The 27,792-nt window shown below is 37.3% G+C and overlaps 1 protein-coding gene across 2 annotated transcripts in view; it reads left to right on the forward strand.

Annotated features, from left to right (window-relative positions):
• LOC142635959 (ABC transporter C family member 13) overlaps positions 1 to 19,235 on the forward strand; it is a 72,745-nt gene extending 53,510 nt beyond the window's left edge. For both annotated transcript variants that reach the window (XM_075810008.1, XM_075810007.1), the window contains exons 30-36: positions 7,235 to 7,327; positions 7,945 to 8,055; positions 8,126 to 8,287; positions 8,437 to 8,624; positions 10,236 to 10,425; positions 17,682 to 17,849; positions 18,947 to 19,235. In XM_075810008.1, the coding sequence (XP_075666123.1) occupies positions 7,235 to 7,327; positions 7,945 to 8,055; positions 8,126 to 8,287; positions 8,437 to 8,624; positions 10,236 to 10,425; positions 17,682 to 17,849; positions 18,947 to 19,027 (993 nt within the window). In that variant the 3' untranslated portion in view covers positions 19,028 to 19,235. The remainder of the gene's footprint in view (positions 1 to 7,234; positions 7,328 to 7,944; positions 8,056 to 8,125; positions 8,288 to 8,436; positions 8,625 to 10,235; positions 10,426 to 17,681; positions 17,850 to 18,946) is intronic.
• The last annotated feature ends 8,557 nt before the right edge of the window (positions 19,236 to 27,792 follow it).

Genomic DNA, 27,792 nt, shown 5'->3' on the forward strand with positions numbered 1-27,792 from the left:
CCCGGCTACGCAATCTGCTTGAGTTGTTCGCCATCTCACTGAAAGGACTATCTTCATTCATAGCTGCATAAGTTCTCTGTCTATGGCTCATTCCCTGCGCTGAAGTTCCCTTGGAATCTTGTTGGGCATCTTTTGGCATTGTATTTGAGTGCCCTTCAAATTCTGGATTTTGGATGTCATTCTCAGGTCTCATTTTCAACCAATGGAGAAGGTTCACTCCATTGCTTTGAAAAGCCACCAGTTGCCATGTCCTTACCAACAACAATAGCCATCTCATCATACTGTTCAATTTTTTTATTTAAATATGGCGCATGAGGAGGATGAGCATGTTCAAAGAAATATGACAATGTCAATAAATTGGATGATTTAATATAATAAATGTATAAATCATTATTGATCCTCAAAAAAGAAGAAGCTCATTTATATAAATTTTATACCAGCACTTCAGCATCATAAGTTTGCTTGTCACATGTGATCATTTTCAAATTATCATCCCAACCAAATCCACTTTTTTTTCGAATGTCTTGAATGAGTTTCCACTCTTTTCTAACCGTACGAAGACGGTTATGCACATGTGATGCATAACACTCTACATTAAACTTCACACCAATTTCTTTTGCCACTTTGTCAAGAGATTGAGGCTTATATTTGTTTGAGGGCTTGTTGCCTTGTTCAGCCTCAACAACCAACATTTTAAATAGCATGTCACACATTGGTTGTGTCCGCCTAAGTTAAGTTGAGATCCTGGTTCTTTCCCCTTGTTCTTGGACATAGCTATAGCCAAAAGGACAATCTAATGAATCACAACCATTATGATAATAACAATATAAAACATTATTATAAAAATGAAACCTGAAACTATGGAACAAAAAATTCATCATCCAAAAACAATGCAAAGCCATGTTGACTTGAACTTGAGGAACCAAATAACAATTTTAACTGTATCCCACAAAAATATTCAATTATTGCATTTTAAAAAGTGTACAAGATATCCACTTATGCTCTGTTAGCAACCAAATACAAAGCCAATTAAAGTTGACAGCACATAATCATAGAACGCTGTCAAACATCATCAACAAATAAGTCCAAACAGCTTAGATTGAATAAATTTATGCATGCCTCCTAATTATGTAGTCAGCCCACATTGCTTGACATATCTCATCCCTCTTATTATTCCATTCTCTACTTTCCACTATAGCTTCGCGTCGACTAGGTTAGACTCGATCACTAGACTTTGTCTCACATGTTCCAGCTTGCATAATTGGGTCATTAGGATCAACCCCCATGATGTGATTGTGAATAACACCACATGCTAAAACAACATCCACTTGTGTATTAAAAGACCAAAATGGTTCTGCGTCCAAGACACGAAAACGTTTTTTTATAACTCCAAACCCTCGCTCAATGGTTGTTCGCAACGAAGAATAACGAAGGTTGAATAATTCTTTTGCATTTTCAGGTGGATGATCACTAAACTCTTTCAAATGATATCGAACACTTCGATAAGGAGACAAGATTCCAGGCCTATTTCCATAACCAGCATCACCAAGATAACATTTACCTACAAATTATTAATCAATTTTTTTATAAAAAATTCTAGCATAAAACCAAATATAAATGCTAGTTATCTATATAATACCTTCTGGTATTGTAAGTCCCCTTGGTCTACTAAGTGCATCATTTAAAATACGAGAATCATGAGCACTGCCTTCCCAACCAGCTAACATATAGGTGAATCTTAAGTCAAATGAAATTGCAGCTAACACATTTTGTGTTGTCCCCCCCTTTTGACCACGAAACCTTCTTGGGATTTCAATTGGAACAAATGCATGAACATGAGTTCCATCAATTGCTCCCACACAATCCTAATGATGACCAATATTAAGTAATGTTCATTTCAAAAATCACCTAACAAATAAAAAAACAATAAACAAAATTTGAAAATTTACCTTAAAATAAGGATAAAACCTTCTACTATTCCTTATCTCTGGGGGTGTATAGTTCTCAGATAATCTAACAACATGCCTATATAACTGCAAAACTGCTTTAAGGACAATTTTAAAATATCGATAAGTTGTCTCAATCGATCTATGGAACCTGGCAGCAACGACTCGAAACCTAACATTATGGCCAATAATATGCAAAAACATCAACACCTGCTCTGTAACAGGCATGTAGATAGTCTCACGTACCAAGTTTCTCTCAACAAGAATTCTACATAATTCATAGAAAGCTACAGGTCTCATTCTTATCATAAAACTGCAACGTGCGTCACCTCGATGAAGAATATCACTTATAAAACCTTCTCTTTCATAATCCCGGTTCACACGAGGTTGCCTAAATATAAATCTCCTAGACCTAATATCTTCTAATATTATAGCTCCCATAGCAAGGACAGATGCAATTGTGGCAAGAACTGCTGCTTGAATTTTTTGGTTATCCATTTACATAACAAAACCAAGATAATGGGCTCTTTTAACTTTTGTTTAGCCACACAAAACTAAAACAAAATAGAAAAAGGCAACCACACAACCAAAAAGCAGAGGTAGTAACCAAATACCATACGAAATTGAATATGTACATGTTGTTAAGAGCATCATTCAAAACACCCACTCGCACCATTGCTACAGCTACATATTTTAATACCCATATCAATTACTAAAACAAGGGCTTGGCACACAAAGCAAATATGCAAAAAGAAGTAGACACACACACACAGAAAAAATAAATCAGACTCAAGTATGAAACATTCCATAAATATATGCAACCTAGTTTGTTCTTAAACATATAATCCATATAAACCATCTTGTCAGATACCATGTTTGTTTGGCAGCAGATAAGACTTAGTATTGACTATATTAAGACCCAACGTTTTCCTTTAGAAGCTCCCATGTCCTATAAAGTGGAGAGTGCTTTTTCCCAAGACACCATTTCTCCCTTTTCAAAGCTGGGGTAAATCAATCCAAGTAGGTTAATTGCCATAATTTCTCTGCCTATGGTTGTTAACAGTAGTCAACAAAACTATTGCTTTTAAAAACATATTACTTTATATATATATATATATATATATATATATATATATATGTGTGTTATTCATAACCTATTACTTTTAAAAACATAAGAGTTATATTTATAAAACTTGTTATTTTAAAATTAATCTAATCAAATTAATTAAACTACTATTATTTTAATTAAAATACTAATTGATTCTTTTAATGCAACAAACTGACAAACCAAGGCTAGGCACACTGCACAAACCATCTCTATTTCCAACATTTTATTATTTTTTATTATTCTTTTTTTCCTCACAAGCTATATTTTACTTTTTTGTCTTATTATTTCTCTGGTTTTTTCTCATCCCACACGTCTTCAATTCTGTCCTTCATCACATCTTTCTCTACACTCTTCATCTTTATTTACACATTGAGTCAGACACGCAATTTTAGCTTTTTCATCTTTCTTTATATGTTTTTTCACTCACAAACGCAGCTTGTCTTTTTACTCTCTCAGTCTATCTTCTCTATTCCCTCCTCTCTCTCTGTCTCAGATGGAGATCTGTTAAGCGTGAACCATAATATTGCTTTAGTTCTGCTACTGCTATTCTGCTACAACTCATGAAGCAAAAGACTACATCGTGTTTTAGGAAAGGAATGGTGTTTAAGGAACCCAAAAACTTATGTGATTTTAACCTTGTTGATCCTGGTAAGACATTTTCTTTTTCTTTTTCTTTTTCGATTCACTTTCAGAAAAACGTACAAAATCAAAGAATTAATGGAAGCAAATGTTTCTATTATAGATGCTTCAAAAAAAAAAAACCCCCATTTGTCTAAATCTGTTGTACTCTAACCCCACTGATCACCAATCCATTTTTAGGTTGAAAATTTCAAACAGGGACACACATAGTATTAACTAAAAATCAAAAACCAAAAACCCAGTAACATGAAGGGAGCACAAAAGCCAAAAACCATACGACACACACAGATTTATAATAATAAAACAACAGATCGAACCTAAGAAAAACCAGAGAAGGGTTAGAGATGATGAAAAACGAAAAGAAAAGGAGAAATCTGAACTAAAAAGGTAGAAAAGTACCTGGTTTTGCCGACGATGGGCGGCGCCGGCGGAAGCTAGAGCTGGCCGGTGGTGCGTTGTACCTTGGAGCTGGAGATTGGCGAGAGAGGGGACTGAAGGTGGCTGGGTTTTTTGGAGAGAAATCTGAGAGAGGCTGGATTTTTTTGGAGATATATACGAGAGAGAGTTTTAGCGCAAAAGTGCGGGAGTGATAAGTATCGGGGTGTGAAGTACTGAGCAAATGTAAAATGTTTTATCAAAATTTTAAGTGTAAAATATTTTACATAAATTTGTCTAGGATGATTTAGTTGACTGAAAATATTTTACTTTTGACTAAATATTTTACTGCAAAACAAACACTGTAAAATTGGAAAATATTTTTTTGAAAATATTTTACATTGAAACAAACAGAGCGTAAATCGTAGCTCTCCTCAATAGTATCCAGTTCATCAAGTGCATTAATGATGCAGGACAAATTAGGGATTTCCCTACTTTTAGTTGTGGTGGATTTAGGGTAGGAAGGAAGAAGAATTAGAGAGAAGTTAGGGCTGTTTCGGGGCTGGGTGAACAGTAACCGTGAACAGTAATCCTAGAAAGAAAGAAGAGAAAATAAAGACAAGAGAGAAAGAGAAAGAAACAACAAAGGCCAACGTGTCTATTGCTCAAAACACTCAATTTTAATAATGAACTCATCCTACTCCTTCAATACATTGAGCACCCTATATATATATAGCCTAGTACTAGTAGTATTAGGATTCCTAATAGTACAAGGACTACTATTTAACCCTAATAAATTAAACCAAAGCCCATACATAAAAACCCATAATTAAATAAGACTCATTAATAAAACCTATGGCCTATAACTATTGCCCATACCCAACAATTGTAAAATTACTAAAATATCCTTGACTCAAGAATAACCAAATAAAATATAAAAACTTAATTAACTATCATGGACACTTATTCTTGGGCTTTGTCTTAGCCTTAGGCTTCCAAAGAGAATATCCTTTCTTTAACTATGTTATGATTCTGCCATCAATTAAATAACTGCTTTCTCTTACTTTACACGTTCCGAAACTCATCCTCATTCCATTTTTTTTTCAAGTCTGACTTCAAAGCCTTCAATTTATTTGCAACTTTATAACTTGGGTGCCCTTGAATCTAGTAGGAACCCCACCATGATTTTACCTGGGAAGCACGGGTGCGGCAATCTGGTTGCCACACCCTTGTTGTACACTTCGGGGATGCGGCTGCACGTGCGTCCTAAATGATTGTTTATTTATTTTAAAGCCTAAAAGGCACTGTGGTGGAGGAAGAAGAGAACAAAAACACATTGTGCTGCAAACTACCAAATGATCTGAAATAAAAAAGGAGAAGAAGAAGAAGAAGAGAACAAAAAATTAGATCGCAAAAAATTAAAGCCATGGTGGAGGAAGCTCAAGTTTTGGTTGGGTTTGAAACTTTCTTCTTCAGTCTCTAAAACTTTCAAATAGAAGTGATGAGAGATTTTGAAATAAAGTAGAATAGGAGTGGAGAAGTAATGCACATGGCAGGTAGTGAAGTGGGGTTTAGGTGAAAAGGTAGCTTCCTGGAAGATTCCTAGTCCAACAATGTTTGTTTATTTACAAAAATACCCAAACTTGATTTTTAAAATAACAAATCTAATCACTTTATTATTATGATATTTCTTTTAAAACACTATATTACCTTCATTTAATGATATTACATTCATTAATTTATATCATTCAGCTTAAAAATATCAATGACTAATAACCTTTTTTATTAATTACTAAATAAATATATATATAGAAAATATAAATAAAAATATATTTAATTTATAATTAATAAATGTATTTCACCGAACCTGTGTCCAACTTTTTCAAAAATTACCATGTTGCCGCACTGCATGTGCACTCGTATCCGTGCAGATGCTTCCTAGGATTTTACTTTCTCCACAAAACCCTCAGCCTTGAGCCACATGTTTTCAAATCTGAAAGGACAGCAGCTTCTTTGGAAACTACCACAATCCAAGAGAATTGGAAAGTGGTCAGATATAAGGTTGGGCAGCCTTCATTGATAAACACTGGGCAGTTGAACCTCCCAATCCATTGAGAAAGAAAGTAGTTAATTCTATATCTCGAGACCTGTGCAGGGGTATTCTAGGAAGTATGGATACTTCGTTTAGGGTACTATACTTGTGTCGTATCCGTGTCATACCGGTGTAGTACCGGCCGTTTCATGTTATAATTTTTTAGAAATTACTCATGTCACTATGTTGTATCTTGTCTGTGTCCGTGCATCCTAGGGGGTATTAGACCAAGTGAAAGAGTCTCCTTCCAAAGGTAAATCAATCAGACCATGAGCTAAGATGAAATCAGAAAAATCAAACATAGCTTGAGAATAATTCTCAGTTCCCTATACGTATTAGGCCCATAAATCCGTGAATGCCCATTTGAATTGATTCATCATTTTTTAATCTACAAATATTGAAAATTGACCACAGCTTCCTCCATCTTATCCACTACCCTCCTATCTCACATCAAAAGAATACCCCCTGGTAGAATAGGGTCAAAAGCTTGTTTACTCTGAATCTGTATTCATTAGAGACTTCATCCATAAACTGAAGCTTTTTGTCCCATATAATACTCCCTCTGTCCCATGGCATTTCTTCTCTTTCAGAAAGTCAATAATTATGGAGATTGTAATAAATGCTTTAAGACTGCCATAGCTGTAACTTAAGAATGGCTGGAGGAATAATTAGGTTGAAATATATGCTTTTCGTGAAAGAGTAGGATCTTCTAGAGTTCCTAGGATAATTCAACCATAGAGCTCATAAATTTTAAACATTCATTGTTAAATGCGTGGTTTAGACCTTGTCTAGACGTTGGCATTTAAGCAAACATTAATTGACACTATTTTGGTTTGATGATGTGGTAAAATCTAACCCACTCATTTAACGAAGAATGGTTGGGATTTTAAAACCTCTATGGTGGAGTTAAGAATTCTAGAGGATCTCAATCATGTGGTGTAGAATGATAGGTATAGCTTGTGATTGACTTTTCAAAAAACATGAGACAATTAAAATAGAAGAGGAAAATTTTCATTTAATGTGCTTAGTGGTGTAGGATAATACACTAATATGTGACCGGTCATCTTCTTCCAGTTGTTAGCAGCATCTATCATCTCATTTGTTGCCCTGATGGCTATTATTGGATCTCATCGTGGTTTACCAATTAGTTTTGGCACCCCAGGACTGGTATGTTCTTCTGCCCCTCATTTTTCCTCAACTTGTCCTATTACAATTCAATTCCTTGTACCTATAATATTATGTTTTTTTATTTTTTATTTTATTTTTAAAGCCTATAATTGATGTGGGAGATGCAGGAAAATTATTTTTTAATATTATTTATGTTTGCAAGTCAATTGTATTTTTATGTTTTAGGTCCTAGTAGTTTATTAGGCTATTAGTATTTTAGTATTTTAATTTGGAAGTAAGGTTATTTTTGTAATAAGTCAATTAGGGTTTCCTAGCCAATTAGAACTAGGGTTTAGCAATCCTTTATAAGCAACTTATTGTACTCCTTGAGGAGACAGTTGATATTTTGATGAATAAAAAAAAATGGCCGTTCAGTCTTTCTTTGGTCTGGTGCTGACTCCAGGTCTACCCTAGGTGCTGACTCCTAGTGGTTTCCCCGCTTGGTGCTGACTCCAAGCAAGGTCTAGGTGCTGACTCCTAGGTCATATCCCTTTATTTTATTGTTGTTTCAGTTTTGTTTTGGTTGTCCTGCGTCAATAATTATATAGTATTGTGCTGGAATTATTTCCATACATTGTGAAGCCACAAAGAATTGAAAATGCTATGTTCTTTTACAGGTAGGATTGGCTCTCTCCTATGCAGCTCCAATTGTGTCTTTGTTGGGGAGCTTTTTAACAAGTTTTACTGAAACAGAGAAGGAAATGGTTTCTGTTGAAAGAGCTCTTCAGGTACTAGGGTAGATCTCCTTTGTTAGATACTCTCTTTCTGATAACTTACGTTTGATTGTATTCTCTGTAGTATATGGACATTCCTCAAGAAGAATTGCATGGATGCCAAGCCTTAAATCCAGATTGGCCACATCAAGGAGTAATTGAATTTCACAATGTTACATTGAGATACTTGCCATCTCTGCCGGCTGCACTTTGTGATATTAATTTTACAGTTGGGGAGGGGATGCAGGTCAGCATCATATACCCAGCTATATCTTGATGATTGAATTTTATGCAGGATTTGGATTTAGTAATTAAATTCAGTTAAAAAGCATCAAATCCTTCTACTAAAATTATTCTTACCAAGTTGTTAACATTTTTTCCTTAATCTTTTTTCAGGTTGGAATCATTGGAAGAACAGGTGCTGGAAAATCTAGTGTCTTGAATGCCCTTTTTCGTCTTACCCCAATATGTAGAGGGCATATTTTGGTGGATGGGATAAACATAGCTGATGTTCCTGTTAGAGAACTCCGTACACATTTTTCTGTTGTGCCTCAGAGTCCATTCTTATTTGAAGGATCAGTAAGGTAATCTGGAAAAATGTTACCATACCTTTCATTCAATTTTGTTGGTCATTTGTTTGTTTAATTTAATTCCCTGGCTGTTGTTCTTTGTTTCAGATATATTTATATTTTTTGGAGAAAAATGCAAAAACACCTGAAATTTTGGTCAAATGAAATAAACCCTTGTCCTTTTAGTTTGCAATTTGAAACTTCTGAATTTCATTAATGGTTCAAATCAATCCTTCCGCTACCACCCTGTTAATGTAACGGACGGTTTGCACATGATAGCATGTTAATTAAAAAAAAAATCAAATTAAAATTTAACTGAAAAAATTGTTTTAAAACTCATGAATTTTTTCCCCCCTCTCCCTTTCTTTTTGTCCCACTGCCATACAATTCCACCCGAACCAGCAATTCCAGCCTGCTGCCAAATCCTCCTCAACTATAAGACCCACCGAACCCACAAATCAAACTAGCAAACCTGAAAACTCCAAATCAAACCCCTACATTATCAAATCTGCTTTTCACATTCCTCAGCCATCCCGAGAAAACTTCAAAGCCCCCCAACACAACCATGGTGAACAAGAACCAATAGTTTCCTAATCATTACTCCAATTGACCCCATCAATTCCTTCTGTGAGTAAAATCCTGATTCTCTTCATTCCCAATGAAAGATCACATTAATGTAGCTTGACTCTGTTTCAGTTGAAAATATCAGGATTTTCTTCAGCTTTATTGCTCAATATTCCCATGAATTGTAATTGTTTTTCCATCTATATTTCCGAACCTTGGCAAGTAGTTTTGCAGTAAACACAACTACTTATTGGGTTACACCATCCCCCTCTCTATAATTGAATGAGTCAACTGTTTGCACCAGATTCATGGGTTCTGTTGGTTTTATGGTCGATGATGATTTGGCTGGGAGTTGGTGGTTATGGTGGGCTTGTGTGGTGATGGGGGGAATGAGAGGGAAAGAGGAGAAAGATAAGGGAGAGGGATAAAAGGGGAATTTTTATTTAATGAGTTTAAAAACAACTTGAAAAAAAAAAAAAAAATTTAAAATAGTTTTTTTATTAAATTTTTGTTGCATGCTATGTAAGTGCATAGCATTTTCCATGTGATAGTAATGGAATAGTAATATTAACAGAAATGTCATTTTGTACAAGAGTCCGAATTTGGTAAGGATGGGGTGTAAAACTTATGTTTTACACCATTCAACAAGAGGTTGTCACATCAACATTTTACATAAAATTCAATCCATCCTACTACACCTAATAGCATCTCAATAAACTTCCAATTTGGTTGGATTTATATATGGGTATAGAATTAATTGGGTATGGTTGTGCTTATTCTTAAATATGAGATAAGATGATATGGCAAGTTGGGATTGGAGGGGTATAACATGGGTTTTACACCACATCCTTACAAAATTTAATCTCTTTGTACAATTATCGAAGTTCAGAGGTTTTTAGTTTCAAATGTTCAGTGGTTTCAAATTTCAAATTAAAAGTTTTGGGGTCTATTTTATTTTGATCCAATATTCAGGGGATGTTTTTTACATTTTTCCCTATTATTTATGTTGTGGTTTCATTATAATTTGATAATAGCAACCATTGTTTCCTTGCGAATTTCTAGGGATAATCTAGATCCATTTCGGGTAAGCAATGACTTCAAAATTTGGGAGGTTTTGGAGAAATGCCATGTCAAGGATGATGTAGAAGCAGCTGGTGGGCTAGATATTCCTGTAAAGGGAGCTGGGACGTCATTTTCTGTTGGGCAGCGGCAGCTGCTTTGCCTTGCACGAGCACTTCTCAAGCCTACAAAGGTCATATTTTTCTGATGAACAATGTTAGGGTGACAACTATTTATACAAATTTTGCCACAACTCGTCACGTGGTGAGTTGTGAGTGGTGGAAGTATGGACCCACCACTTTCTCCACTACTCACAACTCAACATGTGGTGAATTGTGGCAAAAGTGGTGAACTTTGTTGTGGTCTTAGCATTTTTCTTTTCTGATTGGCTGTGCCAAGTCTTTCTAAGGTTAAACACTTATAAATTCTTGATAGTATAGTAATAAAGAATTTAGGGATTTCATGTTTTTAAAACTTAAAAATGATTACCCCATTCTCGTATGATTTAAAATAATATTGAGAACTAAATTTGGTTTCCATGTCTCCTATATGACTATCCCCGGCCTGGAAAAATGATAGCTTCAATTCAATTGCTAATTCCAGAGTTTTTGGTTCTTTCCTTTTTGTTTTTGTTTTTGTTTTTGTTTTGTTTTGTTTTGTGTTGTTTTTATTATTTATTTATTTATATTTTTGCATTCATTTGCAATAATTCTGTGTACTAGAGGGTCACTTTAAATGTAACTGAGTTTTCTTCATTACTGCTTCCTTATCAAATCTTCTACTGGGGTGCAATAGAGTTCACAGACTGCATTATTTTCCAATAATACATGTTGTTTTCACTGTCATTCATGATGGATTGAAACAGATTATGAGTTTCTGGCAAAAATATAAACAAAGAAATAAGAAATGGGAATCAAGTGGAAAAGGGAAAGTGAGGGTCACGGTGTATTTGTACACTTTGAAGTGGTTTGATAGAAATTATGGCGCTTATACTTTTTTTTTGATAGGTAATAATAGTTTTATTGATAAGAAAAGTACAATGTGTTTACGATAGTAAACTCACTGCACTTGAAATGAATACAAAGAAATCAAAGGGAAGAGCTAACAGAAATAAGGAAATCAAACATGGTAATACAATGTGTAAAACCCCAAATGCGAGACAACTCAAACAAAGTCCTAGTTGACAAAAACTTCAACATATCAACAGGTCTCTTAATGTCCTTAAGTGTTCCGGCATTACGTTCCTTTCAGATTAACCACATAAGAAACGCCGGTACCATATTCCAAACATTTGAAGAATAAGTCTCCGACCAATTCCTCAATGCAAAAAGGAGAGAGACAACTGTATTTGGCATCACCTATTGAACCCCAAACATCAGAAAGACTTCACTCCACAACACGAGCAAACTTACAATGGAGCAAAAGATGATCCATTGTTTCCTTATCACACTGACATAAGTAGCACCAATTAGCAAGAGGCAAGTTCTTCTTAACAAGGTTATCGATTGTAAGAATCCCACCCCTAGCAGATGTCCATAAAAAGAAATATAGAAAGACACCCATTTAGGTACCGTAACACACCAAATGCTTTACCAAGGGAAAAAAATGCAAGGGGCTTCCAATAATGAGTTATAAAAAGAGCGCACATCGAAAATACCACTACAAGTCAACTGCCAAACCAGGATATCATTACCCTCCCCCTTTGGTAATTTGGAGGGGATATGCTCGAATAGAGTAAAATTTCTCCAACTCCTAGTCTTGAAAGTCATGACGGAAAAGTAAGTTCTAGTTCCTACCTCTCCCATCTGGTGTAGTAAAAACCAAGTCAAGAATCCGAGCTTCTTGAGCCATAACACAGGAAAACACTTTGGATACAAATCTTTCAAAGAAACAGGACCACTCCAAGAGTTGTATCAGAATAGAATGCGATTACCCTCTCCTGCCGCATACACCACATGACCAAAGAAATTACCAAAGAAACTCTCTGCACCTTTCCTAATGTTTTTCCACATCCCATAGCCATGAGACCCTCTAACAACTCTAGAGCACCAACCTCCACTAGCCTCCCCATATGGGTGACTTCATTCCCAAAACACTGTAGCCACTTCCCAAGCAAAGCTTGGTTAAACAGCCCAAACCTTCGGATTCCCAAACCATCTGCCTTCCCTAGCCAAACAATCGTTTCCCAAGCAACAAGTGGATATTTAAAAACTCCAGCAGATCTCCCCCAAAGGAAATTCCTTTGAATCCTCTCTAATCTGTCCACCACATGTTACAGAATAGTAAACAAAGAAAAATAATAAGTGGGAAGGCTCGACAGAGTGCTCTTCAATAAAGTAAGCCTACCCCCTTTTGACAAATATGTTTGCTTCCAACTTGATATCTTTTTCTCCATCTTTTCTATAATAGGGTCCCAAATAGGCATACCCAATTAAGTCATGGGCAAACAACCAACCTTACAACATAAAATAAGAGCCAGAGCATCCAAATTTCCAACCTCACCAACTAGCAGAATCTCACTCTTACCAACATCTATTTTCAAGCCTGTGATAGCTTCGAAGAAAATCAACACCATCCGAATATATAATAATTGTTCCCAAGGATTCCTCACAAAAAAGTACAGGTAGCAAAAAACAGATGAGAAATAAGCAAACCTCCCCGTGCATTAGGCCTTGCTTGGAAACCATTAAGAAAACCTCCCTCTTTTGTCCTCTTCTATAGCCTACTCAGCACCTCTATCACCAACTGGAAAAGGAGTGGAGATAAAGGGTCCCCTTGATGAAGACTGCGAGAACTGCCAAAATACCAGCTAGAGTCCCATTAATAAGCACTAAAAAATGTACTATAGAAATACATGCCTTCATCCATCGCCTCCATTTCTCCCCAAAACCCATCCTCTCTATAAGGTAAAACAAAGCACTTCAATTCACATGATCATAAGCCTTTTCAATATCCAACTTGATAATCACACCCATGATACCACTTTTCAATCTACTATCCAAGCATTCGTTTGCGATGTGAACAGAGTCAAGAATTTGTCTTCCCCCAACAAAAGAATTCTAGGAGTTGGATATAATGACACGTTTGGTAGACTGTAATAGACGCTGTAATGTAATAGATATTCCTATGGCATAACTATTCAGTTGTTTGGTTATGTTTTTATTATAATGAATAGTTATTCCTTATGAATAGCTATTCTTCAAAATGAGGAATAACTATTCCTTATCAAAAGTACTGAATATCTATTCCTTCACCTTATATAATAACTTTTTAAAAAAGTTTCCTAAAAAGCCATTAGTTGCCACATCTTCAAAAGGAAAGAAAATAAAATTTCCTTGTTGTTAATTATTAGTTCTATTTTGAACACCTTAAAATAAGTGTATTTTAGGAAATTTGACTTAAAAATGATTTCATTACACCTTATTTTTATACTCTATTAAGTTGTGGATGTATGTTCAGGATTCTATTCCTAAATGGTCACCAAACTAATGAATAGTAATACTTATTACATTCCAACTTAATGTATTCCTTGTAATACTTATTCCTATTCCTATGTAATAATCATTACAGTGTACCAAACGTGCCCTAAGTTTATCCAACACATCTTAGCCTATGAGCCAACATCATTCACTAACGTTTGTACAAATTGCCCACAAGGCTAATAGGACGAAAGTCTTTAATATTAACCGCATTGATTTTCTTGGTTATCAAACACAGAAAGGTGGAATTGAGAGATTTCTCAAAGATGCATTATCTATGAAAGTCTGCAAAGAAAGCTATAACATCTCTCTCAAGCACACACCAACACTTTTGAAAGAAAGCCATGGTAAAACCATCAGGACTAGGAGCCTTATCATCCTCAGCGTCTTGAAGAGCTGCAATGATTTCTTCCTTTTCAAACTCCCTTTCTAGTGAAAGTTGATCGGAATCATCCAAACTTGCAAACTCTAACCCATCAACAATGGGCCTCCAAGATTCAAACTCCTAATATAAATTCTTATAAAAACTCACCACCTGATCTTAAATATCTTACTCAACCTCAAACATAATGCCCTTAACCTCCACACCCCTCATTGTATTAGCGCTCATCTATGGGAGTTAGCAAGCCTAAGAAAAAACCCTATATTATTATCCCCCTCTTTTAAAAACAAAGCTTTCGATTTCTACCTCCATGAAATCTTATCCAAGGAGGCTAAATACGCAATATCGGCCTTGACCTCAGTTCTTCTTGTTCTATTTACCGAAGATAAACCTTGCATCCCTTATCTTGAATCTAGAACCAGAAGCTCAGACAACAAACATTTTTTCCTAAAAGAAACGTCCCCAAAAACATATTTATTCCAATGTTTTAAGTCTCCTTTAAGAGCCTTGCATTTACAAGCTAGAACATAACTAGGAGGCCCCACAAAATGATATCCGTTCCACCAACACCGAATTCGATCCACAAAACCCTCCACTTTAAGCTACATATTTTCAAATTTAAAGGAACTCTTCCCCCTCGACATACCGCTTGCTTCCACAAGAAGAGGACAATGGTTTAATACCACACGAGAGAGAGTCCTTTGGGTTAGATCCAAGAAGTGATTCTCCCAGTCAGCTGACACCAAAACTCTATCAATTCTAGAGATAGAAGGATTCTCAAAGTCTCGAAACCACGTAAACTCACCCCCACCAAAGGAAAGGTAGATCAACCAAAAAATTCCTCTCAATAAAGTTCGAGAATTTGAACATGGTTGGGCTAAAAGAAATACAGTCAAGTCACTCTACTTTATATCTGATGATGTTGAAATCACTAAAGACACACCAAGCCGAACTCCACCTTGCTCTCAATTTATCAAGTTTTGCCCACAAAGCGTCCCTAAGTCCAGCAACAGTTGGACCATACACCCCTACAAATCTAAACAAACCCATCTGCCACACCCTTCAACAAGATAGAAACAGAAAAACTACCAACCATGTAATCAACTTTCTCATACACCCTTTTATCCCAAGTCTAGAGAACTCCCCCTGCTTTGTGAATAGCATCCAAAGCTACCCAATCTACAAAAGGGTTACCCCAAAGACTCTTCATAGCAGAAGAATTGGTACTGTCCAATTTAGTTTCATGAAAACACACGACATCACACTTCCACTCCTTGAGTAAATTCTTGACAGTATCCCTTTTATGAGGATTGTTTAATCCTCTCACATTCCATGATAATAGTTTCAAGTTCATGGACAACAATCTGAGCCCATCCCAATGGAATTCCCTCTGGTTCGTCTACCAGATTGCTCATCATAGTTAACAGTAGAAACTAAATTCCTTGATTCCCATATACCTTTTTTAGTTGAAGAAAAAGTATGATGAAGACTACCTGCAGCAGCTTGTCTTTCTCACACTTTCTCAAGTTGTTTAAAGAAAGAAATACACTGCCTCTCACTGGTATCAATAGAAAAACCCATGAATTTATCAAATCTCTTAATCATTTTTCTCGACTAAACTGAAGGTTCCAAGTCATACCCAGCAAAAGAGTCAGCCATTTCACCCTCCTCTGTCATTAAATCCAGACCCCCATTAGGATCCCATTGAGCCAAAGGTACAAAATCCAAAGAATTCTAATCTTCCTTAGCTTAGCTGACCCCATGAAATTGTCCCAATTAACAATAGAGTGTCATCTTCATTTGAATCAGAATCCAGCTCAGAAAGAGGAGACAATCGGTTTGGTCCCAACGACTGTTGACGGCGAAGCATATTGGAGAACTCGGAAACCAATATCGACATTGGAGAACCCACTTTGAAGATGCAACAGATTCGGTGAAGTCAAAAAGCCCATTGGAGCTCGAAAACAGCAAACCCACCTCAGGCTCAGTGATTGGACGTCCCGCAATTGGACTATCAACGGTTGTAGCAACAAAAACTAGTCCATGGCTGTAGCAACAAAAACTAGCTGCTCCATCTTGGTGCCGCTACTTGGAGGGCCCCTAGAAGAAGCACTGCCAGCCACAGCCACATCAAGACCTCTGTTGGACCTCGGAAGTACCTCACCCACCTCGCCGGAACTTGGAGACACCATTGGTGGCTTCTCGGCTAAGTCGTGGGAGCTCGATCCTTCACCTATCTCCCACGAACTTAGAAGGTTCTATTTCTCCAAGCGTTTAAAAACACCGGGTTGGGCCTGTTGGGTTTTGGCCCATTTCTCATGTTGGTCTTGATTAACAGTAAGCCCAAGCCCAGTGGTTTAAAGACTTGGCCATTCTTTGCATTTTTGGGTTGGACGAAATTGGCCCAACTAACCATACGTTGGCCTACTCCTAAAAGTGTAGAAGTTTTCAAAGAAAAACGGGCCTAGGTCCATTTAACAAATGTTACACGCATGGGGTGCCCAGATTTGAAGTGAGTTGGAAAATTTTATTTTTGAATAAAATCAAATCCTCCAAATCTTTCCTTCTGATTTAAATTGCCAAAAAGATTTGGAAACTGCTTCTCCAAACATAAATCACTTCCTGATTTCATGTGCCTATTAAATTCTTCCCAAACTTGTTTCCTTGGATTGCCTGTAGATTCAAACCCACCACCACGGGCAATTACCTCCTTCCTTGGCCTAGAAGCTGATTTTCTCAAGAAAAAATCTCATAAATTCACTTCAAGAAAGCCAGCCACCCTTATTAAATCCCTTTGGGACACGCACACAACCATGTCTTGCCCGATTATGATACTCTGATATTTCCGCAAAAATACCACCCGTGTTCGACCTACTTGAAAACTCCAAGATTTTATAATTCTCATAGTTGAAAAAATGTTGCTTGCTAAAATCCCAACGACATAGAACTTTGATGCTTGCCTCGTTTTTCACTGATGGGATTTGAATCCATACGACTCCCATCAAAAGCCAAGAAGAATGCCTTTGAGTCATTGCAAAAAGAGCCAAGAGGAATGCCTTTAGTCATTGCAAAAAGATGCGGAGTTCTGCACAGTCCTCCCTGTTTTAGGAGAAGGCTTAGCTTGTGTAGAATGGGGATTGGGAAGAGCTTTTGGTGGATGCTGTAACAAAGAAGGTTTGGGGTTCAAATCTTATAAGGTTAGGGAGGGTTGGGCCGATGTATAGTGAGGTATGTACAGACCAAACTGACTTGGCCAGTAGAAAGGTTGTTTGAGAGGGATAGGATGTGGAGGGAAGAAATATTGTGGGGCGGGTAGAAAATATGGGGGAGCATAGGAAGGGAGGGCTTGTGCATTTGGACAAGGTGGTGCTAGAGGATGTTTTGGGAAAGAAGGGAATGATGGTGATGGGAGTTGTATAGGGAACCACAGGAAGAGTTTGTGGTGGAGGGAGGGGGTGGGGTGGGAGCACTCATATTTCTTAATCATTGTGCTTATGCATGTGTGAGTGTGTGTCTTTATATTTTTGTTGGATGAGGAGGGGAATAATATGTAGAGAAATAGAGTACTGACAATATTGAGATTTACAGGTACTGTGTTTGGACGAGTGCACAGCTAGTGTTGACACTCAAACCGCTTCAGTAATACAAAATGCCATATCTACTGAATGCAGAGGCATGACAGTGATCACAATTGCTCACCGCATTTCCATGGTATTGAACATGGACAACATCCTGATTCTTGACCGTGGGATCCTGGTATACTTATTTTGTTCTATCTCTGTATTTGTCAGTGTACCCTGCATGTATGTTTTTATTTATTTATTGTCAGATTCATTTGTTTTCTACCCAGCAGCTCTATTTGTAATGCTAGAATTTAGGTAACATTATCTTGTGGAGTTGACTCTGATAGCAGCTTATGAATGATGAGAATAGGTTCAACTAAGAACTCGACTGGACACATAATCTTTCCTTTCTACTTCTGGGTTGAAACTACAAATTTATTGAATATAATGAGCCAAATATTTTGATTGCACTCAAAGAAGACTGTTGGTTTTCATATTCCCTTATTAAAATCGAGGAAGATATGAAGAAAGTAGGCTCTTTTACAAACAACTTTTATTAGTTCTTTGATTACTCAATTTGCTGCCTTATAGGGATGCATCAGGGGAGGTTAGATAAAACTAGCTTTGGTACCTCTGACCAACTGGTATATAAACATTATATCTCCCTGAAACCAACTACAAAACTTGCTTAGTGAGGATTAGGTCACAGGTTTACTGCGATAGTTAACTTTATAGATATCTTTATTGGTTTAGTTTTTCTGTCAATTTATTAATTTTCTTGGTTAATGTTGTTGGGATTCTTACCTAATCATTGTTAATTAAATTTTTTGTTAATAAACAATATTTACATTACTTTATGTAGAAATATCCAAAGTAGATTAATCATTTATCAATGAAATCTTCTATTAAGAAGTTTCAGTACAGATATTAGGTATCTGGATTTAAAATACATCTGAAAAATTGGTAAACAAATCTGTGTACTATGCCTTAATATCAAAGTTAGTAACCTTGCCAAGAGCCTTGTGGCTCAGTGGCAGTTTGACATATATCTCTACTGCCCTCTTCAACCAAATTGGTGATCAAATTTACAGACCTGTCTCTTTATTCTTCGCCACAATCAAGAACTGATATATAGTTTCAATATGCACTTTATAAATCTTCTATTAATTTGATTATATCCTTAAAATGCCATCTAGTGTTTTAGCTAATTATTAGTCATTGGTTATATGTTTCGTTTTTTACTTTGTATTTCATTAACCTACTAAAATCTTGTTCCCTGCCCTCACATAGGTTGAACAGGGTAACCCACAGGCTCTCCTACAAGATGAGTTCTCGAGATTTTCGGTTTTTGCTAAGGCTTCTACCATGTGAATACTCAACAAGTACTATTGCACTTAAGTGCTGACAACATGCACTGTGATATTTTAGTTTACAATGCGGATCAAATTTGTATTGTAAATTGGTTCAAAATCGTTAATGGAATTGGGTCCCTTATCATTTGCAACGAGGAAAAGACAACATTGGTTTGAAAGTGATCACTTACCAATTACGACCATAGTAGTCACCTGAGAATTCTAGTGAATTTGTGCATAAATTTTAAGGATATGTTGTTTTCAGCTAGTCTGATTATTGTATAAATCAAGACCTGAAACCATGTAACTTGTTGACAATCTTACTAAATGCCTACAACCCTACAACATGCTAAATCATTCCCCGAGCATTAGCATTGGGGTGTAACCGTTGCTATTTTTAGCAACCCTCCCGCTCAAATTGAGCTTCACCCAGGTGTGGGTTGCTAAAAAAGTTTAGCAACAATGAATAGTAAAAGCATTGGAGATGCAAAAAAAAAAAAAAAAACACTTTATCTATATTACCAACCCATTTTACAACTCAATCTACATCTTATTTTCTATTTTCTTTTCTCTTCACCGAGACCGAGACCGAGAGATCCCAAAAACGTAAAAACCAAAAATACGGTTTAGAGAGAGATACAATGCAGAGAGAGAGAGAGAGAGAGAGAGAGAGAGAGAGAGATTCAGTTTGTCATAGAGGGTGGAGAGAAACAAATCTGAGAAGATAGTCAGGCCTTTGCCACCATCAGACCACCGTACCCTCCACTGGTATAGTCTCTGTTTTTTGTACTCCTTTCCTCTTCAAATACTGTTTTGTTGTTTAGAAGACAGACTAAAACTCCTCACCATTGCCTTTTCTATTCAAATTAGAATCTTAAATCTTTAATATATCTATGACTTTGAATTCAAAACCAACATTTCCCCTTGATAATTTTCTAGGGTTATTCTTTTACCCCTTGTAAAAAAGTAGATGGGTTGATCCTCTTTCTTTGGATGCTTTGGTTTCAAATTATCCCTCTATCTTCTTTTATTTTAGGTGACATTAGGGATCTATTGTGGTTGAAAGTCTAGATTTACCTTGGATTATTTAAAATCTGAAATTATTAGACAAAAACGAAGTTTCTAGATACAGTTTATGCAAAAAGTGTTTATCATTATATGAAAATTAACTGGTTTGTTTGAAGTGTGGTATTGTGATTAAATTTGGGCGTATTGTTTTATTGTTATTAATCTTGCTTTATGGATGTATTTGGGATATCCTTGGTCTACGAAAGCCAAATCATTTGCCAACATCTTTTACTGTTATCCTTGATGATACTTTATCTTTCATTGCTAACATCTTTTTTCTAATTTTGCTAATCGAACAACTTAATTTTTTATACACAATTTGTTTGATTAAATTACTGATTTTTTGTTTTATTCTAGAATTCTTAATACATTGAGGTGGAAGGAAAATAAGGAGCATGGTCTTGTAGGTTATAATGATATACCATTTTATGGTAGACACTGTATATGTTTGTATTTTAACAGAGAGATTTTATTACATTGTATTGTATTATGTTAGACACTGTTTAACTAAACAAAAAAGGATTCATTGAGAAAAACAGAGATCAATGGAGAGAGAGAGAGAGAGAGAGAGAGAGAGAGAGAGAGAGAGAGAGCAATTTGCACGCAGGCACTACCGTTGCACTCCATACACCAAAAAATGGCCTCCCTCCACTGTTTAACTACTATAGGTAAAGGTTTTTTTTATTCGTTTTTATATTACCCCATAACTTGATTTTTATGTTTAGTCGTTTGGTTGGATAGGTTGGATTTATGTATTTGAGTTAGATTTGGATTTGGCTACGGTAATTGGGTTAGAATTTCTTTCTACTTAATGTGAATTTTTTAGATTGATTTTGGTAATTTTTCGCAGGGAGTATTTTTGAATTCTTGCGTTTTGAAAATATCAATTCTAATTTGTGATTTCTTTAATTGATTTTTTTTTTTTTTTTGTAATGAGCATTTTTAAATTTGTGTCTTTGGTTTTTTGTTATATCCTGATTTGAAATCTTGGTTTCTCTATTTGTGTTTGCTTTTTGTTGGAGCCTTCGAACTTTGTGGAATTATAAGGGTGTGGACATAAATCTATTAATGTTCCTTAAGTTTTTTTTTTTTTTTTTTTGATACCTCATTAGTTCTTTCTTTGTTTTAGAGTTATGATTGAATTTCAACCTATGATGTCTACTATTTATGTGTTATTAGGCAACAAACTTTCTGTTTGTGTTATTAATATTTCATTCTACGCAGAGAGCAAAGAGTAGGGAGGTGATGAGACATGAGAAAATCAGAAGCGTTATCAACAAAGGATGCAATTTCAACATAATTGGTAGACCCGATGCTGTTGGCTAACATTCTTTGTGGGATAACAGTTACTGTCTTCAACAATCTGTCACTAACACAAGTTTTAAACTGTTAATTTTTCTTCACCTTTTTTATGTGACACACTTTGTACTTCTTTCTATTTGTTTATAGTACTTCTATTATTTCTTTTAATTGTTTCTTCAAACTTATCTAAGCATATGGAGATCCTCATAAATTTCTTAATGTATGCCTGTACCATTCTGCTCGGGTTTAAAATTCACAAAAATATAGAGGACAGGACATAGGTATATTAATGCTTACATTATTTTTGTGAGATTGTTGAATTACCTTTGAATCTTTGATATGGGAACAATCTTTCACATTTTTACAATTCAAACCATATTATAATGTTCGCTTTAACTTCTTTGGTAGTCTCTCTTTCATCTTTTTCTTTTGTAATTTAAAAAACTTTCTTATCCTATCATTTTATTGAAATATAGATTTACTAAGTTCTATGTCAAGTGTGACACTTGGGTATTTTGCAATAAGATTTGTTGGATCAAACTGACAGTTTAGGATGGCTTGATTTTCATTCTGTTTATCTCCTATTTTGTATTAAATTTTGTCCATTGATGTATTTGGGTTTGAATTGGCTCTATTTTGAATATTTTAGTCAGCTTTTTCTTCAATTTTTTTTTAAATTTTCCTCAGCATAGCATTTTTTTTTAAAGTTTTTTTTTTTCTTGTAATATTCCACAATTGCTTTTCCTTAGCATTTGAATTTTTCAATATCTATATTTTGTAATTTTGTAAACAGAAGCTTTTCCTATTCGAATTAGCATCTGCCTTTTCCCTACTTAATAGGCTAGGGTTCATTCTTTGATTGTTTTGTTAATTGATGACTTTATTCTATTTCTTTGGATTCTTTTGTTTCAATTTATCATTTATGGATTTTGTTTTGGTATCATTAGTGGATTTTTCCCTTGAAATTTTGTGTTTAAAAGTCAATTTCTCCTTGGAAGGTTTTATATTTGAATTTTAGAGTGTTATGATTTTATCTAAGTTATGGTTTTTTAAAATAAATTAAAATGTTTGGTTTTGATTTATGATTAAAAAAAAAAGAGTACCCAACTGAATGTTAAAATTGTGTTATCTTTGTGTACTAAACATGGTTGTATTGTTTACACATTAATTTTTAGATTATTATGTGGAACTTGAAAATTATCTTTGTTTAAAAAAAAATTTTAATATGGGAAAAATCTTCCACTTTTTTGCAAGATTACTATGTTTGCTTCAGCTTCTTCTATAGTCTCTCTTTCATCCTTTTCCCTGTAAATTAAAAATCCTTGTTACTCCATCATTTTGTTGAAACACAGATTTACAGCGTTTTTTGTCAAATACGACACTTGGGTATTCTACAAGAAGAGTTGATTGATTGAATTGACTGGTTAGGATGCCCTGATTTCCCCTATGTTTATTTCATATTTTGGATTAGATTTTGTTCATTAATATATTTGGGTTTGACTTGGTTTTGCTTTGCAAATTTTAGTTAGCTATTTTGTTTTAAGTTGAGTCAATAATTTTTAGTTATAGCTTTGTAGCATTCTTTGCCATATAAGACACTTGGGTGTTATGTAAGAAGAGTTGCTAGATCAAACTGACAAGTTAGAGTGGCTTGACTTTCCCTGTATTTATCTCATATTTTAGATTAAATTTTGTTGATTTGCTGAAGAGGGTAAAAAAGTAAGTGACGGACACGTTTGAACGAATAGGACGGTATTGGGCCGGTAGGCTGGTAAAGGACGGGTCCAAGGTGCACGGACACCTAGTGGACGGATATAAAGGCCACGTGGCATTCATCTGGTTTGCCTAATCTCTAAGGACTCATAAATGGAAATAACTTGCGTCTCACGAGTAGGTCTAAGATACCCAATATGAGCAGAACTCTAATTGAGAAAGATTTTGTAATATACGCCATTAATGATGATTTTCCCTGCAAGGAAAAGATCTATAGGAAATACAGAAAATCCAAGAGGTACTCTCCTAGAAGGAAAGAACCTCTTGCCCAAGGCACAGATGTCTACGCTACTATAAATACCTCAAAACCCTCACAAATCAAGGTACGCATAATTTATTCCAGCTCTGGCATTCTAGAGTTGTGTAAAGTTCTAACTTGACATTCAGAGGGTATTCAGTCGGCACCACACTTAGGGCTGTCCAGAAGGATCCGGTAACTAGACCCACCCGAAGAACTGACCAGATTCGACCCGAATCCGGCCGACCCGACTGCTCCGGGGGGTCGGTAGCGGGTCTTCACCACCAGAAACCAATTTTCGGCGGGTTGGTTTCGGTTTTCCTCCCCTAAAACTCGAAAAAACTGAACCGACCGAGAGATTTCCAAATCCCGGCGAAATTTCCAGATTCCGACAAGTTTTTTCCAAAATTTGGCGACTTTTTTCCAGAATTCGGCGAAAAACCCAGATTCCGGCGATATATTTCCTTAGATCTGGTGAGATTTTGACTGGATCTGGCGAAATCTCATCAAATCCGGTGAGATTTTAGCTGGATCTTGCGAAATCTCACCGGACTAAGAGAAATATCGTCGGTATCTGGAAAACTTCGCCGGAATCTGGGTTTCTTCGCCGGATCTGTGTGTTTTTTCACCGATTACTCGTCGTCTTCTCAGATCTATGATTCTGACCGACCCGCTCGCCACCCGTTGATGATCTGAACCGCCCGACCCGATTACTTCGGCGGGTGCGTTTTTTCTCCACCCGATTCCGGCGTGTCGGTTCTGGGTTGGGCACAAACCCGACCCGGACCGACCCGTGGACAGCCCTAACCACACCGGTGCTCTTTGTTGGGTCATATCTTTTTTTGTTTTGCAGGTATTGTTTCGAGCTTGTGAGGACCGTGTGACTAACTAGTGGTTCTTCGTCATCATTAGTTGGCGCCGTCTGTGGGAATAAGATCGTTGGAATAAGCCATATGTACCGTCTCCCAGACAAAAGTTGCATGGTACTCACTCGTTCGATGGCAACAACCAACAATAATCAAGGCGACGAACTGCGCACCACGGCCTTGGAGAGACAAGTTTAAACCCTCGTGGTAGCAGTAGAGCGCCTAACCAAGCAGAATCATGATTTGGAGGAGCAGTTGCGGTAAAAGAATGCAAGCCTTGGTACACAGGAGGAAGACCAAGAAGGCACAAGCGCTAAGAGGAGAAACCAGAAGGGGTCAGAGGGTAGCAATGCTCTAAGCAGACCGGAACGGCAAGACACAAGCTGGCCATCTGTCTCCGAAGCTGTCCCACCTCACATAGTCGTTGGGATGCAAATGATGAAGGAGCGAATGGACTTCATGATGAATGCCCTCAGAGGACAAGTATCCACCGATCTCGACGACCTGGTCTAGCAAACCGATTTGCCTTTCACGGCATTCGTCAGTTCGTTCCCTCTTCCCTCAAAATTTCACATGCTACAGGTAGAGAGTTATGACGGGTCTAAGGACCCCTTAGACCACTTGGAATCCTTCAAGACCCTAAGGCATCTTCAAGGGGTGCCGGACGAGATTATGTGCAGGGCCTTCCTTACTACACTAAAGGGACCTGCAAGGATCTGGTTCAGCAGACTGACGCCCAACTCCATTAGCACTTTCAAGGAGTTAAGTGCCCAATTTGCCTCACACTTCATCGGGGTCATAGATATAAGAAGTATATCGTGTGCTTGATGAACATTAGACAGCGGGAAGACGAGACGCTAAGATCTTACATAGCTCATTTTAACAAGAAGGCTCTCTCGATCGACAAAGCAGATGACAAAATACTCGTGGCAGCGTTCACCAATGGGTTACGGAAGGGTAAGTTCCTATTTTCTCTATAAAAGAGTGACCCAAAAACCATGTCAGAGGTGCTTTACAAGGAGACCAAATACATGAACGCGGAAGACGCATTACTGACCCGAGAAGAGAAACCCAAAAAAAGGGAAAGACAAGAAGATGTGCAGTCAAACAGAGGGTGGAAAATAGCCAGGACCTGAGAATGAGGAGAGGACAGAAGCTCCAAGCCACCTACGGGTAAATTCACAAGCTTCACCTCGCTAACTGCCCCAATCGATCAAGTGCTGATGTAGATTAAGGATGAAGGAACCCTAACCTTTCCTAGCAAGCTGAAAGGAGACCTAAACAAAAGGTCAAGGGAAAAATATTGCCGTTTCCATCGTGATCACGGCCATGATACGACTGACTGCTATGACTTGAAGCAATAGATTGAAGCTCTTATCAGACAAGGAAATTTGCAAAGGTTCATCAGCAAAGAGAAGACGGATTCGCCACAAGACCAGGCTCCCCGACGGGAAAACGAGTGCCCCAAACCACCGATAGGAGACATAAGAATGATTGTTGGGGGTACTGCAACTACAGGGTCGTCTAAAAAGGCCCGTAAAACATATCTAAGGATGGTTCAAAGTGTCCAACTGACGGGTTTTGTACCAAAGATGACACGGATTGATAACCCAATTGTCGAGTTTTTGGAAGAGGATGCACAGCGTCTTCACCACCCGCATGATGATGCACTTGTCGTTAGTATACGAGCGGGAGACTACAATATGCATCGGGTTTTGGTTGACAACGGAAGCTCAGCTGATATCCTCTACTACCCTGCATTCCAGCAGATGGGGATTGGTAGAGAGCGACTAGTTTCGACAAACGCCCCACTCGTCGACTTTTTGGAAGAGGATGCACAACGTCTTCACCACCCGCATGACGATGCACTTGTCGTTAGTATACGAGCGGGAGACTACAATATGCATCGGGTTTTGGTTGACAACGGAAGCTCGGCTGATATCCTCTACTACCCTGCATTCCAGCAGATGGGGATTGGTAGAGAGCGACTAGTTTCGACAAACGTCCCACTCGTTGACTTTGGAGGGACAAGGGTCTACCTCCTTGGTGCTGTCACACTATCTGTAACGGTGGGTGATTACCCCCAGTAGATCACTAAAGACGTGGCGTTCCTTGTGGTCGATTGCTCATCTGCTTACAATGCCATCCTTGGACGACCCACTCTCAATTCATGGAAGGCCGACCTCGACCTACCATTTAATGGTCAAGTTCCCTACCGAGTGTGGAATAGGAGAGCTGTGCGGAAATCAGGTGGCCACGTGTGAATGCTATATAGCTATGATGGAGATGGACGACACCTCCAAACCATGAATATAGAAGAACAACGGATGGTAGCAGAACCGGTGGAAGAATTGGAAGAAGTACCCCTCGATGATTCTAGGCTCGAGCAGACCACGAGAATAGGCACTTCAGCTAGCCAGACAGTACGACAAGCACTCACAACATTCCTAAGAAAAAAACTAGGACGTATTTTCCTGGAGTCATGAGGACATGCCAAGAATCGACCCATCGATCATAGTCCACAAGTTGAATGTATCACCCTCATTCTCTCCCGTCCGATAGAAAAAACGAGTGTTTGCCCCGGAGAGAGACAAAGCCATAGCCGAGGAAGTATAAAAGTTATAGGAAGCAGATTTCATACGTGAAGTATACTATCCAGATTGGTTAGCGAACGTGGTGATGGTCAAGAAGGCCAATGGAAAGTGGAGAATGTGTGTAGATTTCACGGATCTAAATAAGGCCTGCTCTAAGGAAAGTTACTCGCTCCCACGTATTGATACCCTAGTAGACTCAACTGCAAGACATGAACTTTTAAGCTTCATGGATGCGATCTCCAGCTATAACCAGATCAAGTTGGATGAAGCCGACCAAGAGAAGACTTCGTTTGTTACAAGCCATGGGCTCTTCTGCTACAAAGTAATGCCCTTCGGACTCAAGAATGCAGGAGCAACGTATCAGAGATTGATGAACAGGATGTTCGTACACCAGATGGGAAGAAATATGCTGGTGAAAAGCATCCAGGAGTCCGACCACTTGAGCGACCTCCAGGAGACCTTCGACACTCTTCGGTCTTACAACATGAAATTAACTCCAAACAAATGCGTGTTCGGGGTAACGACAGGAAAGTTTTTGGGATTCATGGTATCCCAAAAGGTTACCAAATCATAACCATTCAGGTTAATGGCAGCTATGAGTGCAAGAATGAACAAATGAAAAGGTACCTTGAGGAAGTGAAGGGTCGAATAATTAACCTCCAAATGAAATTGTTTCAAATCCCAAGGGAGGAGAACCAATGTGCCGACCGGCTTGCTAAAGCAGCTTCAGCAGAACCTATGATAGTCCCCGACTAGGTATTATCCTTCGTTCAACTCTCATCACTAATAGACAATATCGGCGTTTAGAAGATAAGCGATGAACGTTTTTGGATGACCTTGATAGCCGCCTATCTGTAGAACGACGAATTACCAGACGATAAGGAGACCGCGAGGAAGTTGAAAGTTAAAGCGGCCCGATTCATTTTGATTAAAGACATCCTAT

The sequence above is a fragment of the Castanea sativa genome, chromosome 5, assembly GCF_040712315.1.
Source record: "Castanea sativa cultivar Marrone di Chiusa Pesio chromosome 5, ASM4071231v1".
NCBI classification, from domain to species: Eukaryota; Viridiplantae; Streptophyta; class Magnoliopsida; order Fagales; family Fagaceae; genus Castanea; species Castanea sativa.